At 37.3% G+C, this 17,460-nt stretch overlaps 1 protein-coding gene across 1 annotated transcript in view; it reads right to left on the reverse strand.

The window, feature by feature from the left end:
• DNAH7 (dynein, axonemal, heavy chain 7) overlaps nt 1-17,149 on the reverse strand; it is a 250,129-nt gene extending 232,980 nt beyond the window's left edge. The window contains 5 exon segments of the mRNA XM_008563289.1: nt 6,475-6,622; nt 7,407-7,515; nt 10,343-10,405; nt 16,404-16,466; nt 17,111-17,149. Of these exon segments, the coding sequence (XP_008561511.1) occupies nt 6,475-6,622; nt 7,407-7,515; nt 10,343-10,405; nt 16,404-16,466; nt 17,111-17,149 (422 nt within the window).
• Nucleotides 17,150-17,460: the final 311 nt, after the last annotated feature.

Consider the following 17,460-nt stretch of genomic DNA (forward strand, 5'->3'; position numbering starts at 1 on the left):
GAAAACCCAAGAATCCAATATTTTGTAAACTTTACACTTATTCTTTTCAATTATATGGGCAAGAAAAAAGAGTCAAGGCTTTGGGTAATATCTCAGTTTTTATCCAATATAGAGTAGGTGCTCAGTAAATGTTTATCAAGAGAGAATGCGAGTATGACATGAGTATTGGAAAATCTTCAGGGTACTCCGTAGCTGAAGAGAGAAGGTTGATTATTCTAACTACATATGTAATCTTCTCCTTATGCTGTTGATTGTACAGAAAAGGAACTAATACAACAGCAATGTATTTCAGGAACAAAAAGTCGGGTTCAGATTCCACCACTATAAAGTATATGACCTTAACAACTGGTGAGTTTTTGTAATGGCAGAGATGTTCATCTCACTTACCTTGCTGAATCCTGAGAATCAAACAAACTTCATCCGCTGTGTGAATAACGCCTGCCTAGGAGGCTTCAGCAAGGCCAGGATAGTGAGGATGAAGAAGGTTGGGAGTTGTAGGAACCACTAATGAAAGTTCTTGCAGCCAGACTAAAGATGCTTTCAGCTCTAAAACTCTGTGATTCTATCGTTCCAGGGCTATAGGCAAAGATTCTGCTTACTGGGAAAAATAATAATAGCAGCTTTTTCTGGATCACCTACTCAGGCCCTCAATAGTTTCACATATGCAAGTATGCAAATGGCAAAATTTCTTTTTTTTTTTTAAGACTGAAGAGTATTTCATTGCATATATACGAGTACCATCTTTAATCCTCACACCTGTTGTTAAAGAAGACATATGGACATAATTATCCCCACTCCACAGAGTGGAGAAACTGAATGTCAGAGAAACTAAACAACTTCTCCTTGGTCATACAGCTAATTAAGTATGAAAAGAAGAATGTGCCCATTGATAGATGCTTCTAAACAGCCATGCTCTTTCCAACAGAATAACATTCCATTCAGAAACAGAACAATCAAAATAGGAGACACTTGACCTGGTTGAAGAGAAAACACAATGTACTTTCTCAGTAATGAAAAAACTGTACACATTTTTTTTCTCTTTTTTTTTTTCCTTTTTGTCTTTTTTCGTGTCCGGCAATGGACCGCAACCCTCAGTGTCGCACTCATACCAGACTGGGACCGGCAACGGGATTTGCGCCCGCACCTCGCTCAGCCACTGAGCGGGAACCGGTCTGCATGTGGGATCCGAACCCTCGGCGGGAGCGCCGCCATGCTCCCAAGCGGCGCACTGTACCAGTGCGCCACCGGGCCGGCCCTTTTTTTCTCTTTATAAAATCAGTAGTGGCTTTTGGTTCAAGATGTTGGCATGACCATCCCTTTTTTAAGTTGCCCTGTGAAAATGGTAGTAAAATAATTTTAACACATGGTTGCAAAGAGACTAAAAGAAAAGTTATCAGCTGAGGAGATATTTCAATGCTTCATGTTACTTCTGTAACATGAAAAGGAGATAGAGGACAGACAAAACAGTTAAAAAATGCCACAGCTCCTAAATCACACAGGAAGGAAAGAATCTGTCCTAGAGATGCCTAGAAAAGGCTCTGGTCTCAGAAGAGCAGGTACCAAAGGAGGAAATGAGTAGGAAGGAGGCCTGAGGTTAAACAAAAAGGTTATCTGACCAGCTTGATGCCAGCAAATTAGAGAACTTAAAAGAACACATTCCCTAAAGGCAAAAAAGTGCCACACATGACTCGAGAAGAAACAGAAAATCTGAATAGACCTACATCAAGCAAACTAATTGAATTAATAATTAATAATTTTTCTGCAAAAAAAAAGGTCAGGTCCAGAGGGCTTTACTAAAAAATTCCATCAAACAAGAAAGAAAGAATATCAACTTCACACAAATTTGTTCAGAAATTAGAAGTAAAAACACTCCTCAGCTCATTTTATGAGGCCAGTAGTGATCTGATATCAAAGCCAGTCAAAAGCATGACAAGAAAACTACAGGCCTAAATCATTCCTGAGTATAGACTCAACCCCCCCTAATAAAATATTAGCAAATCAAATTTGGCAACATATTGAAGGGATTATGTATAATTACTAAGTGAGAGGAATGCAAAGTTACTTTAACATACGAAAAGTGATTAATGTAATATACCATATATTAATAGAAAAAAGGACAAAAAAAAAAGATCATCTCAACAGACACAGAAAAAGCATTGGACAAAAATCCAGCATCCATTCATCATAAAACCTCTTAACGAACTAGAAAAGGAAGGAAACTTTCTCAACCTGATAAAGGGTATCTTGGTTGTTTTCTTCCCCCACTTACATGCTTACTGATTTTTTTTCCCCCAAGCAAGCAAGGCTTTATTAGAGCTTGTGCCCAGGCACGACGAAGACAGTGTGGAAGGGATGATCCTTCGTCTGGCTCCCTGAGAGGGAGGTCAGGGAGAATCTTAAAGGGGCTTAGGCAGGAAAGGGGTGACATCTAAGTATGCAGAGGTAGAGATTTCTTGGTGCATGTGCACTTGGAGATCATGCTTCTTCATGTCACATGTGTTGTTAGCATGTTAAATCTGCACCTCTAGCTATGTTTACATATTTATTGAGCCCATGTTATGTGTTCTTTTTTCTCATCTAATTAAAAAAAATTTTAACTGTAAATTGACAAGTTATAGTTGTATGTATTTATAGAGTACAAAGTGATGTTATGATTTATGAATACAATGTGAAATAATTAAATCAAGCTAATTAACATATCCATCACCTCAAATACTTACATTTTTTGTGGTAAGAATATTTGAAATTTACTCTTCTAGAGATTTTGAAATGTACAATACATTATTATTTACTATATCGACCACACTGTGCAATATATCTCAAAGAAGAAAAGCCTTCCTCCTGTCTAATTAAGGCTTTGTGCACTTTGACATCATCTCTCTATTTCCCCTAACCGCACCCCCCATACCCCCAGCCTCTGGTAACCACCATTCTACTCTGCTTCTTTGAGTCAAATTGTTTTAGTTCAACATGTAAGTGAGAACATGAGGTATTTGTCTTTCTGTGCCTGGCTTATTTCATTTAATATAATGTCCTCCAATTCCATCCATGTTGCTGCAAATGGCAAAGTTTCTTTCTTTTTTAAAGCTGAATAGTTATATGTACACCACATTTATTCCATTCATGTTAATGAACACTTAGGTTGATTCTCTATCTCAGCTGTTGTGAATAGTGCTGCAATGAACATATCGGAGTAGACATCTCTTCAACATACTGATTTCAAATCTTCTTAGTAAATACCCAGAAATGGGATTGCTGGATTACATGGTAATTCTATTTTTAGTTTCTTTCTTTCTCTTTTTTTTTTTTTTTTTTGGTGGCTGGCCAGTACAGGGATCAAACCCTGGACCTTAGTGTTATCAGCACCATGTTCTAACCAACTGAGCTAACCAGCCAGCTCCTATTTTTAGTTTCTTGAGGAACATCCATATACTTTTCTATGCTGGCTGCACTAATTTACATTCCCCCAACAGTGTACATAGGTTACTTTTTCTCCACAAGATGTACCTTAAAAACCTATAACTAACATCCTACATAAGTGTGGGAGGCTGAATGCTTTCCCCCTAAGACTAGAAATTCTACTCTCACTAATTCTTTTCAACAATGTATGCAAGGACCTAACAAGTGCAACAAGATAAGAAAAAGAAAAGCAAATATCCAGATTGGAAATGAAGAAGTAAAATTGTCTTTATTTGCAGACGGCTTGATCATATATATATATATATACAGGGAATTTTAAGGCAACTTTTATAAAGCTCTAGAATAAGCAAAGTTTAGTAAAATCTCAGGATGTAAAATCAGTAAGCAAAAATCAATTGATTTTTCTATATACTGACAAAGAACAATCAGAAAATATAATTTAAAAATTTCATGCACAATAAAATAAGAAAAATACTTGGGAATACATTTTTAAAAAGAAGCGCAAGACTTGGACAATGAAAATATGAGAGTGTTTCAAAAAGTTTGTGGAAAAAATAGAATTAAAAGATAATACAAATCTTCTAGAAGAAAACATAGGAGGAAACTTTTGTGACCTTGTCTTAGGAAAAGATTCCTAGATACAACTTGAAAAGCATGAACATTAAAAAAAAAAATTGATAAATTGAACTGTTAGAATGGCTAGAATGACCAAACCAAACTAAACAAAAACAAAGTGTGGGCAAGAGTGTTGAGCAACTAGAAACTTCTTCTTTCGTTGCTTGTGGGAAAGTGAAATGGTTCAGGTGCCTGGAAAACAGCTTAGCAATGCCTTTTAAAGTTAAACATACGCCTGTGTACAAGGCAGCATTCCTATACCTAGGTATCCACCCAGGAGAAATGAAAGTACATGTTCACAAGAAAATCTGAATGCAAATGTTCATTCCAGCATCATTCATAACAGCCAAAAACCAGAAACGATAAACATGGATGAGCCTCAAAACAGACATATTATATGATTCCAGTCACACAAAATTTTCAAAAAAGAAAGCTAAAAGACGGAAAGCAGACCAGTGATTGCCTACGGCAACGAGTGAGAGAAAGGATTAATTGAAATGAGCATGAGAGAACTTTTGTGAATGACAGAAGCATTGCAAAACTGGATTTTGGTGAAGGTTGTGCAACTGCAGAAATTTACTAAAACTCACTAAATTTTATCTTTAACGTGGATGAATTTAATGGCATGTAATTTATTTTTCTTTTTTGTGCATGTGTGTGTAATTTATTTTCAATAAACTGTTTTTTTAAAAAGCCAATCTGCAAGGCTTTGGGGAAAATATTCCAAAAAACCCCCTAAAAAACAAAAAAAAAAACAAAAAAAAACAGAAGCTAACAGAGAGCTTGATTACATACAAAATAATGACAAATAAAGTGATGAAGGCTTCATAAAAAGCCAATCTGCAAGGCTTTGGGGAAAATATTCCAAAAAAACCCCTAAAAAACAAAAAAAACCAGAAGCTAACAGAGAGCTTGATTACATACAAAATAATGACAAATAAAGTGATGAAGGCTTCTCATTGACAATAATACATACCAAAAGATAATGGTCAATATTTTTAATTATTTTTCATAAATAATTTTATTTTCCAAATGTGCAGGGAGAAACTTACTATTGTCCTTTAATTCTGTAGCCACCTTAATCATTAATCTGAGAGCAGAGACAAAGTTGAGACCTTTCCAGACACGAAAGTTTAGAATTTACTACCAATAGATTCTCATTAAGAGAACTACTACTAAAAAATTGAACTTCAGCAAAAAAGAAAATGAACCTGGAAGTGAGGCATGGAATGCAAAAGCAATTTTCTGAAAAATTAGAAAACATGTTAGTAAATCTTAGTAAGCATTAACTTAAAAAAGAGTATGGGTATTTAAGGACTTCGTGGAACTAAAATACTAAACAAAAATCACATGAAAAATGCAAAGGAAAGTTCAAAGGTAAGTCAAAGCATTCTAAGGTCCTTGTGTGTTTCAGGGGGAAGACAGATAAAATGAATTTTAAACACAACTAAAAACATGATGTTAAGTGGTTAAAAATAGACTTCTGTTTCTTACACCACAGCAGCAAAGATAATCTGAAAAACCTCCCAGTTGTACAATTCTATAAACACTTGATAATATGTCACAAAGCTCCTTTTAAATGTATCTGAGCTCACAAGAAAGAAAGGGAATACTCAGAAGGGGAAAAAAATTAAATGGCCTGGTGCGGCAATCGGCATAATCCTGAGGCTATGGCTGTCCTCGTGGGAGCAGGACCTTGGATTTCATGTCAAAGTGGGGAAGATGATTGAAACGGGGGAATTCAAATCAAGACCCTATATAAAGCTGAAACCCAATATAGGCTCTATCTTCAATTAAAGGAGGATTAGAAATAACAAGCACAATAAATTGTGTCAAGAAAGTTTGTCTTTCTTGGTCAGGGCTCTAGGTAGAAAAAACAGCCAGAGGTCTGTCCCACGCACCTGGGTGTTGATTGTACACTGCTTGTGTAAGTGTGTAATCCAAGAAAGCAATGTAAGCGGGCCAAGCTGGTAAGATTCCAGTGGTGCCTGGCAGAAGGAAACTCAAAACCACTCTAGAAGAGGCACACATCATCCATCCAGCTGCACCGGACTCCCACAAAAACACCCCTCCTGCCCTTTGTAAGCACTCAGTACCCGTTGTCCAGCCATCCAGTACACTGCCACATGGGGACAGTAGAACGGGGTTCTGTGGGAGAGTTACTTGCCACAATAGGTCATGAAACTCCATTTGTTACATAAATGGCAATGTGCACCTTGAGAGTTGCAGTGAACGTAAAAGAGCATCCTAAGCAACCAGCACAAAGCTGTGCAGAAACGAGGCAGAGAGGAACTGGTTACTTCTGTTTTTGCTGACCTCATTCCGACAAGGCTTTGAGGCAACCTTAGAGATGCATAGAATTCTTATATTTTTAGATAAAAGTTCCCGGAGGCTCAAACTAGGGTAACACATACTGATTAGTTAGCTCGTAGTACTTACATAATGACATTAACAAGAGTACGTCTAAAGTTTTCTCGTTCTTTATGTGGAGATCTGCCCTTTGATTTGGAAGTAGATGGTCCAGCACAACTGTCATCAAGTTGGTCAAATGATTTGCTTTTTTTCCCATAATTATCCATGTATTCAGCTTGAATTTTTTAAAAAAGCATAAATTATTCATATAAAAATTAAGCTACAACATTTAAGTGTTTAGAATAAAATGCTAAAGCACTTTTCAAGAAAAAATTCTATGCTTTAAGTTTTCAAGTAACCCTAAGTATAATTTATTGCCTTTTACTAGGAGGAAGTTAAACAGCTCCTATTTTATGTCATCATAATAGACACCTCTGGCTACTTCAAGATTACTCAACTGATTTATTTTATATTTTGATTAATGTAATAAACAAAATTTTCAATTATATTTGCATAGAATCTTTTTAAAATGAATGAGATTAAAATTATGATAAAAATAGAATACAAAATTACTTGAGAAAATTTAAAGAACCACGGTGAAAAAATGTTTATATTAAATGTAAACAATCTGATGAGCACTATATTTAGTGAATCAAAATAATAAAAAACATTAAAATGAGTCATTTGACAGTACTGTTTACAACTTATTAACTTCCCTTTTAGAAAAAAAACTTCTCAGTCTCTGAGGCAGAGGCAAATTCTGACTACAATAAATAAAAGTTTTATTATAAACATCACAATTCCTAAGATATCAGCTCTTACAGCATTAATAACAGCCTGAAATAACTAAGACCTGGAATCAATTATTTTCTGAGGAAAAACATTTGGGAGAAATTTTTCTATTTGACATGAATGTCATTTAGGTTTTATACTTTCATTACTCTATTAACTAAATGTTATATGTTTTTTCTTCTTTGGAAAATTCCTTTAAATCTAATTCAGACTATTAAAGTTCTTACCATAGGACTGTTCATTTTTAACACTATACTTTTCTGGAATCTCATCGTCCTGCTTTACAGTCAAATGGAATGATGGAGCTGCCTGCTGCCACTTGGGCTTTGTTCTCACCTAAAATATGAAATTTAAATAGCATTAATAAACAATATTAGAAAAAAACCATTTTTTATGAAATGCATAAGTATCCATAAACACAGATTTTTTTATCAAACAGACTGGAACATCTGGAAAGAAGACATGAACACTCCATAGCACATCTTATTCAAGTCTGTGAATGGTGTGTACCATTTGGGAGACATTACCAAAAGCCCTGATGCTGGCTTGATGTGAGTGCCTGTTACCTAAAACAGGGGTGTTCATTCCAGAGAGGCTGTTCATCCCCAGATATTGGCAAGTGTCCTTGAGCCTTCTATTTCAATGAGAGGCACGCTGCTGGTCTCCAGTGCTAATGAGTTCCCTCTGCATTCCAGCTCCAAAAGGTCTTCCTGTTCTCATGGCTTTAAGCTGCTCTAGATTGCTCCAGCAACTCACACATTTATTTTATAGTTTAAAACAGGGGTCACAAATTCTTATACTTATATGATCTGGGCAGGCATCTAAAGAGGGAAATGGCTAGTGATGATAGGTCACTGGCACTCAGCTTCCATGCTGGGAGACAATAGAGTGTGGTGGGGACTGCGGCAGACAGGAGAGTATCTGCATTTTCTAAAAAGGCAATCACTGAGTAGCTGGAGTCAATTATGGCAATACCAGAACACAGACTGTTGCTGGAGCCAATGGTTCTCCAATAAACCCAGACAGGCAGATTTTAAAGCAAAATTTACCTATTTTTTAACACTGACAAATCAGTCTTTCTCTTCCTTTCAGATCCAGACCACCTGGACAGCCCCTGCTTACACTGGCTTCTCTTTCTTTGTAGTTTTACTCTCTCCAGTCCTTTACTCCTACTTCCCAAATAAACTACCTGCACACAAGTTCTTGTTTCAGGTTCTTCTTTAACAGGAAAATAGGCTAAAACAAATTGTAAGTTAGCGTTCTTCCATACTTCCGTCTGCCCGTCCATTCTTCCACTCTCATCTTGCTCCATAAAGGATTGAAAATGCAAAGGAGTGCTATGAGTGAGCTGTGCAGAAAGGGTGAAAACCAGGCCACCAGCTCGCAGAGCCTGGGAGTCACCAGTGCTGAGTCACCCTTAATTTCAGTTACAGGGGTCACCTCTAGAAGCCTGAAGGTCTGCAATGAAAATCACTCTAGGTCTTAATCATTGCCAGAGAATTTTATCCAAGCGCAAACCTTAATATTCAAATGAAAGTATCTTTTTAATCAATAAATTAGTTTTAGAAATATCTCTTGAAAATATGATTTCCCTTAAAACACATAAAACTCAAAGAATGCTGAAGAAAATCTCAAGATGCAGCCAAATGCGGACATAAAAGCAGGTTTAAATCAGCCAACAAAAGCATTTTAGATGATTACATGCTTCCCCGACAGGAAAGGACTATTATTCCTCTCTGCCACAGACGTTCAATAAGTAAATTTAAATTAAGTTTATATTTCTAAATCTGTATACTAACAAGACACAACAAAGGGCAATTTTTATTGTTTTCAGTTTTTAAAATTGTTAAAATTTTAAAGAGAAAATAAAATGTCTATTCCATTTTAAGTCTTTATCTTTTAAACTATAACATTCAAGATAGATTTTGCAGAATTGGGGGAAACATGGTTCAATTCTACAGACATGATGTGATAATCTGGCATTATCAATAATACCATATTTTCAATTAAATTGTGTACTTTGAAATGTTCAAGATAATTCATCTGAGAATATTAATTCAAGTTTTCTAAGTGAAAATGTCTTTTGTTTCAAATAATCAAGAATCTTCTCTGTTTAAAACAACACAAATTCAATTTTACAGTTTGTTCTGAGCTTCTGCATTATCTTTCAAAATAAGCAATATTTTGGATGAACTTTGAAGACATTATGACAAGTGAAATAAGCCAGACACACAATGACAAATATTGCATGAGTCCACTTACATGAGGAACGTAGAGTAGTCAAATACATAGAAACAAAAAGTAGAATGGTCATTTACCAGGGGCTGGGGGAAGGGAAAATGAGATATTTAATGGATAGAATTTCAGTTTGGGAAGACAAAAAGATTTCTGGAGATAGATGGTAGTGATGGTTGCACATGTACTAAATGCCACTGAACTGTATACTTAAAATAGTTAAAATGGTAAATTTTATTTTATGTATATTTTATTACAGTTTAAAACAAACAATGTTTGCATTGAAACTCCTCTTAACCTCCACTTTCAGGAGTCACAAGAGTGTAACTAAATGGCATTAAACTCAACATAATTACTAGACAGCAAATTTTATTACAGTAAAATCTAACATGTCCAGCACTTTATCAACTGTAAATGTCTATGAACTGCCTCTTCCACGGGACAATGAAAACTCATGGTCAAAATAATGAAAAAGGATGCCAAGATCTAAGAAATCTTGTGTGGCACAGCATTTTAGTGCTAGAAGAGCCATCTCCTCAGAGATCATCAAATCAACTTTTCTCATTTGCAAACTCAGAAACTGAGAGGCAAGTGCCTCCCCAAAGGTCACAGAGCCAGTAGGGACAGAGCTTTAGCCCAAGCCCTCGCTTCCTGACTCCAACATTGATTCTCCTTTCTGCTTGTCCACTTTAGCAATGTTTTTATTCAAAATACTCAAATATTCTATACTTACTAGGAGATTATAGCTTACAGTTACTATATTTAGACAGTTGTTTTTCCTATGTACCTCAAGGAATTTCTCCATCAAAAACAATCAAATGGAGCACAGAATTCAAAATAAGAAATTCAATTATTTATTTTCAAGTTTGAAAAGTAATAAACATTTTTAAAAGGGCCAAAATTCGATGAGAGTTTATAGGTAAATTACCATAGCCAACTGTGGTAAAGCTCTTGCTGGGGCCTTGGATTTTTCTTTGCTGGCTGATTTATCCTGCATTAAAAAAATAAGAAAAAACAAAACTGTTTACTCTGTTAATGATAAAATTGATTCACCCAACTAAAATTTAGTGTCTACTATAAAGTAAAACACATATTATCCAACCTAATCACAGATAAATGCTACTACTTTTTAAATTCTCAGTGTTTATCTTAGAATTTTCTTTAGAGCAAGAAAATAAAAGAAAATAGTACCTAGCAATACTTAACAGAAAGCTTTAAAAGGTGTGCAAAGCCTTTTATCACATATTCTTCTTCTGAGAATTTTCTGAGCCTAGTTGTTGTCCAGGGCTTACTCAGTTTTACTTCTTCTCTCTATCACTAAAATATAATTTTTACCCTTTAAAGCCTTTTATCACATATTCTTCTTCTGAGAATTTTCTGAGCCTAGTTATTGTCCAGGGCTTACTCAGTTTTACTTCTTCTCTCTATCACTAAAATATAATTTTTACCCTTACTCTGACAGACCAGAATGGTCCACTTCCTAAGGTGACAGTGTATTCAGGTTAATGCACCTGCAAGTTCCCATAAGTAACTCTACTTTTCAGCAGTAACATTCAGAGAAAAGTGCTGCTGCCTCCTTCGTAGTAGTGAGTAAGTCCATGGCAGGGATTTTTGTCTGGGTAAGAGGAAGCACTGCTGAGAATGATAACAGAATGCTGTCATCTATAAAGCAGATAAAACGAATTGTGCTATTGGCCATTGGTCAATTTATTGCCTCTCAGCTCCAAATCTACCCTTTTTACCCTCCTTTGGGATGTGCGACAGGACCCTAAAACATTTCCCCTTTGACAACCAGCATATTGCAAAGGGTACTGAAGGGACACTGTAAGGGGAAGGGGCTTTCTTCCTGGTGCCAGTACTTTTCGTCATTGTTTCCCTGGTGCAGCTGCCAGCAGCCTGTGAGCATCTTCCCGGCCTGTGATGCGTGGCGGACCGAGGGGCAGACACTCTCTAGCAAGTTCCACTGGCATCCCTGTGGGTGGCTCTCCACAAGTGTCACTTAACACCACAGAGGAGGACTTCCTTTCAAGCCCTCAGCATCCCAGCAGTGGTTTCCACTTCCCAGCCCAGGCGTGCAGCACCTCAGCAAGTGTCTTTGTCACCAGTGGGCCACAGCCACACCTCTCCAGTGAGGGCTGAATCTAAGCTTTGGGGAAGGGATGGCTCCTCCACATTTGTTCCTTGAGCACTCTCCCTTCCACCTGGAGGCGGCGCCTGCTCCTCCATCTGCCATCCCTCTATTCTGCAGAGCTGTGCTGTCCAAAACAGTGTCCACTAGCCCCTGCAGCTACTGAGCACTTGAAATGTGGCTCTTCTGAAGTGTAAAATACATACTAGAGTTTGAAGACTGAGCACAAAACACAAAGAATGTAAATTATCTCATTAATAATTATTTATATTAATTAGAGTACATATTTATTACATTACATGTTTCATATTCTTCTAAGAAGTTTACATGAATTTGCTCATTTAAAATTCTTTAAAACTATGAGGTAAGCACTGTTGTCCCAGTTTTGTGTGGCTATTGTACAGATAAGGAGTAATGCAGTCTCTGCCTCCAGAAAGTGCACAGTCCAGTTAATATTAAAAACTATTTGCTTCCAACTAGGACAGGATATGGAGCAGAGTAATCAGAGAAAGCTCAAAAAGAAAAATGAAGCTACGCCTTGAAGCACAGTTGGATCCCCACAGCGGACAGCCAGGAGCCTCCTGAAGACAGAGGGAGCATCACGCATGACTCAGCTGGGGGCTCAATGACAGTGGCAAGCTCAGGAGGGGATGTCAGGGTGGGCGGTGAGGGGACTTGGCCCAACTGAAGTTGAAGGTCAGTCTTTCTCTCATTCAACAATGATTTACTGAGCCCCTACCCTGTGCTGGACTCTACTTAAGCCACTAGGTGTACCGTCGGGACAGAACTCGTCCCTCTCCACATAGAGCAAACATTCTGGTGGAAGTACAGGTGGCTGTTTCAGAATAGACAGTCTCATGTCAGGAAGCAATACATGCAATGGTGGAAAATAAAACAGGGTAAAAGGATAGAGAGAGAAGGGGTAGAAAAGTGCTAAGTTAGAAGGGGTGGTGAGAGTCTCTTTGCCGAGGGCATGTTTGAGTAGGAACCTGAATAAAGGGTGAGGGAGGAAACACTTCTGGAGAGCTGATGCGCTAGATAATGGAGCACATGGGCTCTGGGGCTTGGTGGGCCTGGCTGGTGGTGGGAAGCCATTGTAGTCTCCTCTTAGGGTGCCCTTAAGTTCCAGTTTGCTGGGGACAGTCCCAGTTCACACCTCTTGCCCGAGCATAATTAGTAGCACTTTCACTCTTAATGACATCTCACTTTGGGTGATCAATTTTATTGTTACCCTATTTATCATGCAGGGACAGACAAAAGGCTATTTTATAAATGGTCCTGGCAGTAGTAAACAAGATGCACGAGGAAAAGGAGGTCAGCAGTGAGGATAGTTTAGTGGCTTATAAAATAATCCAGGCAACAGGCAATACAGGCCTTGATTTACAGAAATGCTAGTGACAGAAGGTCACCTCAACCTTCCTAAGGCACAGCTCCGATCATACTGCTCCCCTGTTCAGAAACATGGAAAAGCCTGCTCTTGAGGTAGGTGCAAGTCTTTGTCTTGGTTTTCGAAGCCCTGCTCAGCATACTCCAAACTGTCTCATTTCCCAGCCTCCCTTACAGTTACTTTGTAGCCACGTGGTTCCTACGGACAGGGGTTAAGGGCTGGGTGCCTCCCCGTGGCTCTCTGGCCCCGCTACTGCGACTGTGGAGGCTCCGTGCCCAGTGGGCAACTATAGGAGGGACGAGGGCTGCCTGACCCACACCAGACTTCATGTGAGCAAGGGGAAATCTTTTAAGTCTCTGAGATTTGGGGGTCTGTCTGTTATGTCAGCTAGTATTAATTACCCTGACTAACAGAGCCACTAATGTGCCCCCCAGTATCTCTGTTACGATCTGTCGCTTTCTTCAAGTCCAGAATCAAAAAGTTTAGATTTTCTTTCTTAACTTCGACTGCAAATGATCTCCTATGAATATGCATAGCACTTTTGATTGTTTAAATTCCGTCTGAAATATAATTTGTGCACCTACCTATATCCCCTTCCTACCCCCTCACCCACCCCACTTCCATCTACTAAATCAGTCTTATAGAGCTGGACGAACTGACTTTAAAATAATTTTAACTTTATCTTAGAAAATTACAAAATGGTTAAGCAAGACCTAAAAACAAGTGTAACAAAAAAAGAAAAAAGAAATTGAAATGAGTTTCAGAAAGTACTTCCCAAAGTACAGGCACTAATTCAGGTGAATGTTTTGTACATATACAATGCTGTGCCCCAAATGGCTCTTTTTTCTACAATTCCCCATGGACCTCATGATGTAAAGGGAAACACAAGCACAACATTTTCAAGCTAAAAGGCACAATAGGTGTTCTCAGAGTTGAAGGCTTTCCTTTGGGGAGAATGAGGATGTGGCAATGTCTTGATAAGGATGCAGTTACAGATGATAAGAAAGGAAAGGTTCTGGGATGCATGGTCCAAGTGCCCTGGAACTTTCATAGCAGGGTATAGAGGCAATTCTAATGAGGTTAATTGTACTGGAATCACTATAAATATCCAAAACACCCTGCTCGGCCCCGGCCTCCTACACCACAACCCCAACACCTGACTTCTTAAGATCTCTGTGTTGCCCATTCTGCTTGCTGGGCGATTTCCCCAGTCTCATCAGCACACGGGGTGGAGAAGGTGGTGAGGGTCTTACACTGCAGTGAAGAACGTATATCTTGTAGAATGTTTTATAAATAGTAATTCTGTGGTTCACCAAGATGAGCAGCCACACACAAGCCAGAATATCATCTAGCTAATGATGTGCTTCACATCCTTTAATATCCTCCTGGCCTCACCTCTGATTTCAGATGTGGCTGCAGTGAACAACTCTATGCTGGCTTCGACTCACGTAGGAATGACAGTGTTCACCTCAAGAAAATGTCCTTTGCTTTCTGCTGGGAGGCTCTTTCATGCCATAGCATGGGAGTCTAGCAATAGACCACTCTGCTCACACACATGAGCTCACACATGAGCAACCAGAAGAGGGTGGCAGTTAACATCCCAGGAGCAATCCTCCATCAATGCAGGGTAGGAGACAACAGATAAATGATACCCCTTGGTCCTCCTCAGGTGGGCAATTCCAGGAGGCATTCTACAAAATCAGAGGGTCATGGCGGGATCACCCCAGTTGCCTACTGTAGCAGCCAACTTGACAGTCCATGTTGCACTGACTTCTCTTTCCTGGTTTTATTCTCCCCAGTCCCTTACTCCTGCTTCCTGGGATCACCTCTCAAATAAACTAGCTGTATTCAAGTCCTTTTTTCAGGCTCTTCTTTCACAGGATAACAAGCTAAGACAACTTAAAAATCAGTGCTCTTCCATACTACCATCTGCCCTTCCATTCTTCTACTCTCTTCTTGCTCCATAAAGGATTTAAAATGTGAAGAAGTGCTATGAGTGAGCTGTGCAGAAAGGGTGAGAACGAGGCTGCGAGCTCACAGCCTGGAAGCCACCAGTGCTGGGTCACCCTTGATTTCAATTAGAGGGGTCACCCCTAGAAGCATGAAGGTCTGTAATGAAAATCACTGTAGGTCTTAATTACTGCCAAAGAACTTTTATCCAAGTGCAAACCTTAATATTCAAATGAAAATTGTTTTTTAAAAATCAATGTAATATTTATTTAAATATCTTTTAAAAATATGATTTATTTTAAAAGACATAAAACTCAAGGGATATGGAAGAAAAATTGGAAGACACAGTCAAATATGGGCACAGCATAAGGTTTTAAATCAGATAGCAAGAGCATTTTAGACAATTGTATGCCTTGCTGGTTAGAAAGGATTATTCATCTCAACTACTGAATATTTATTCAGCAAGTAAATTTAAATTTAACATACAAAAAACACAACAACAAAAATCTAACAGCAATTCTTTTCAGTTTTAAAATATGTTAGATTTTTAAAAGAGAAAATAAAATGTATTTCATTTTAGTTCTTTGACTTGTAAACTAGAAAGCTTAAGATAGCTATTTGCACAACTAAAAAAAATGCTAGAATCCTATTTTCTGTAACTTGTGATAATCTAGATATTATCAATACAAATAGGTTCACATTTAAAAGACGTACTTTGAAATGTCCAAGGTCATTCAATAAAAATTTTCATTTGTTTTTTATTAAGCTGAAAGAATTTTTCATTTAAAATTATTAGAAATTGCTTCTGTATGAAGCAGTGCAAATTCCATTATGTAGTTCATTCTGAGCTTTTAAAATGTTTCAAAATGAATAATGTTTGTGTTAAACTCCACTTAAACTCAACATTTAGGTGTCAAAAGAGTGAACTCAATAACATTAAACTCAACATAATTACTAGATAGTAAATTTTATTACAGTAAAATCTAAATTGTCCTGGCACTTTATGAACCAAGAATGTCTATTAACTACTTCTTCCACAGGACAATGAAAACTCATGGTCAAAACAGTGAAAAAGGATGCCAAGACCTAAAAAGTCTTTTGTAGCACAGAATTGTAGCACCAGAAGATCCACCTCCTCAGAGATCATCAAATCAACTTTTTTCATTTTCAGATTCAGAAACTGAGGCTAAGAGAGGTGACTTTCACAGAGCCATTATGGACAAAGCCTTAGTCCAAGTCCTCATTTCACAACTCCAATTTTCCTTCTGCTTGTCCATCCTGGCAATTCTTTTACTCAAAATACTCAAATGTTCTGTATATACTAGGAAATTATAGCTTTGGTTACTTCGTTAAGAGAGTTATTTTTCCTAAGATGTGTACCTCACAGAATTTCTCCATCAGAAAACAATCAAATGGAGCACAGATTTCATAATCAGAAATTTAGTAACTTATTTTTAAGCTTGAAAACTAGTAAACAACATTGTTATGAAAGCAATAAAGTATGATAGTATATTAGTAAATTACCGTAGACAACTGTGGTAGAAATCTTACTAGTGGCTTGGGTTTTTCTGTGTTGGATGATTTATCCTGCATGAAAAATATGAAAAAACAAAACCATTTACTCTGTTAATGCTAAAGCTGATTTACTTAACTAAATTTTAGAGTATTTACTATAAAGCACATATCACCCCAAAATATTCTAAAATGTATGCTTGCAGGTGGTATAATTTTGTATGTAGAAAATCCCCAAAAATAATTAGACCTAATGAATGAGTTCATCAAAGTTGCAGGATACAAGATTAATACACAAAAACTAATTGTATTTCTAGACACCAGCAATGAACAGTCCAAAATTGAAATTAAGAAACAATTTCATTTACTATAGCATCAAAAGGAATAAAATACTTCGAATAAATTTAACAAAAGAAATATAAATTTGTACAATGAAAACTACAAAACATCACTGAAAGAAATTAAAGAAGGCATTAATAAAAGGAAAGACAACTCATGTTCAGGGAGTCAAAGAGTAATATTGTTAAAATGCAATACTCCCCTCTCCCCCAATAATCTACAGATTCAACACAATCCTTATCAAAATCCCAGCAGCCTTTTTTGTAGAAATTAACAAGTTGATCGTAAAATTCACATGCAAACACATGGGATGCAGAAAAGTCAGACAATCTTGAAAAAGAACAAAGTCAGCGGACATATTTCCAGGTTTCACAACTTACTACAAACCTATAGTAATGAAGACTGTGTGATACTGGCATAAGGATAAACATATATACCAAAGGAATAAAATTAGGAGTACAGTAATAAACCCATGCATTTATGGGCAATTGATTTTTGACAAGGATGTCAAGACAATTTCATGGAGAATTAGTCATATCTTCTTCTGGGAATTCATCTGAATCTAGTGTCCAGAGATTACTATGCCCCACCTTCCTTCTCCATGGCTAAAACTTCATTTATCTTTTTTCCCCAGGAAGGTTCACTTCCCAAGGTGACAATAGATTTAAGTTAATGCAACCTCAAATTACCATAAGTAAAATTTGTATTTTTCAGCAATAACATTCAGAGA

This window comes from Galeopterus variegatus, unplaced genomic scaffold (genome assembly GCF_000696425.1).
Source record: "Galeopterus variegatus unplaced genomic scaffold, G_variegatus-3.0.2 Scaffold172, whole genome shotgun sequence".
Taxonomy (NCBI): Eukaryota; Metazoa; Chordata; class Mammalia; order Dermoptera; family Cynocephalidae; genus Galeopterus; species Galeopterus variegatus.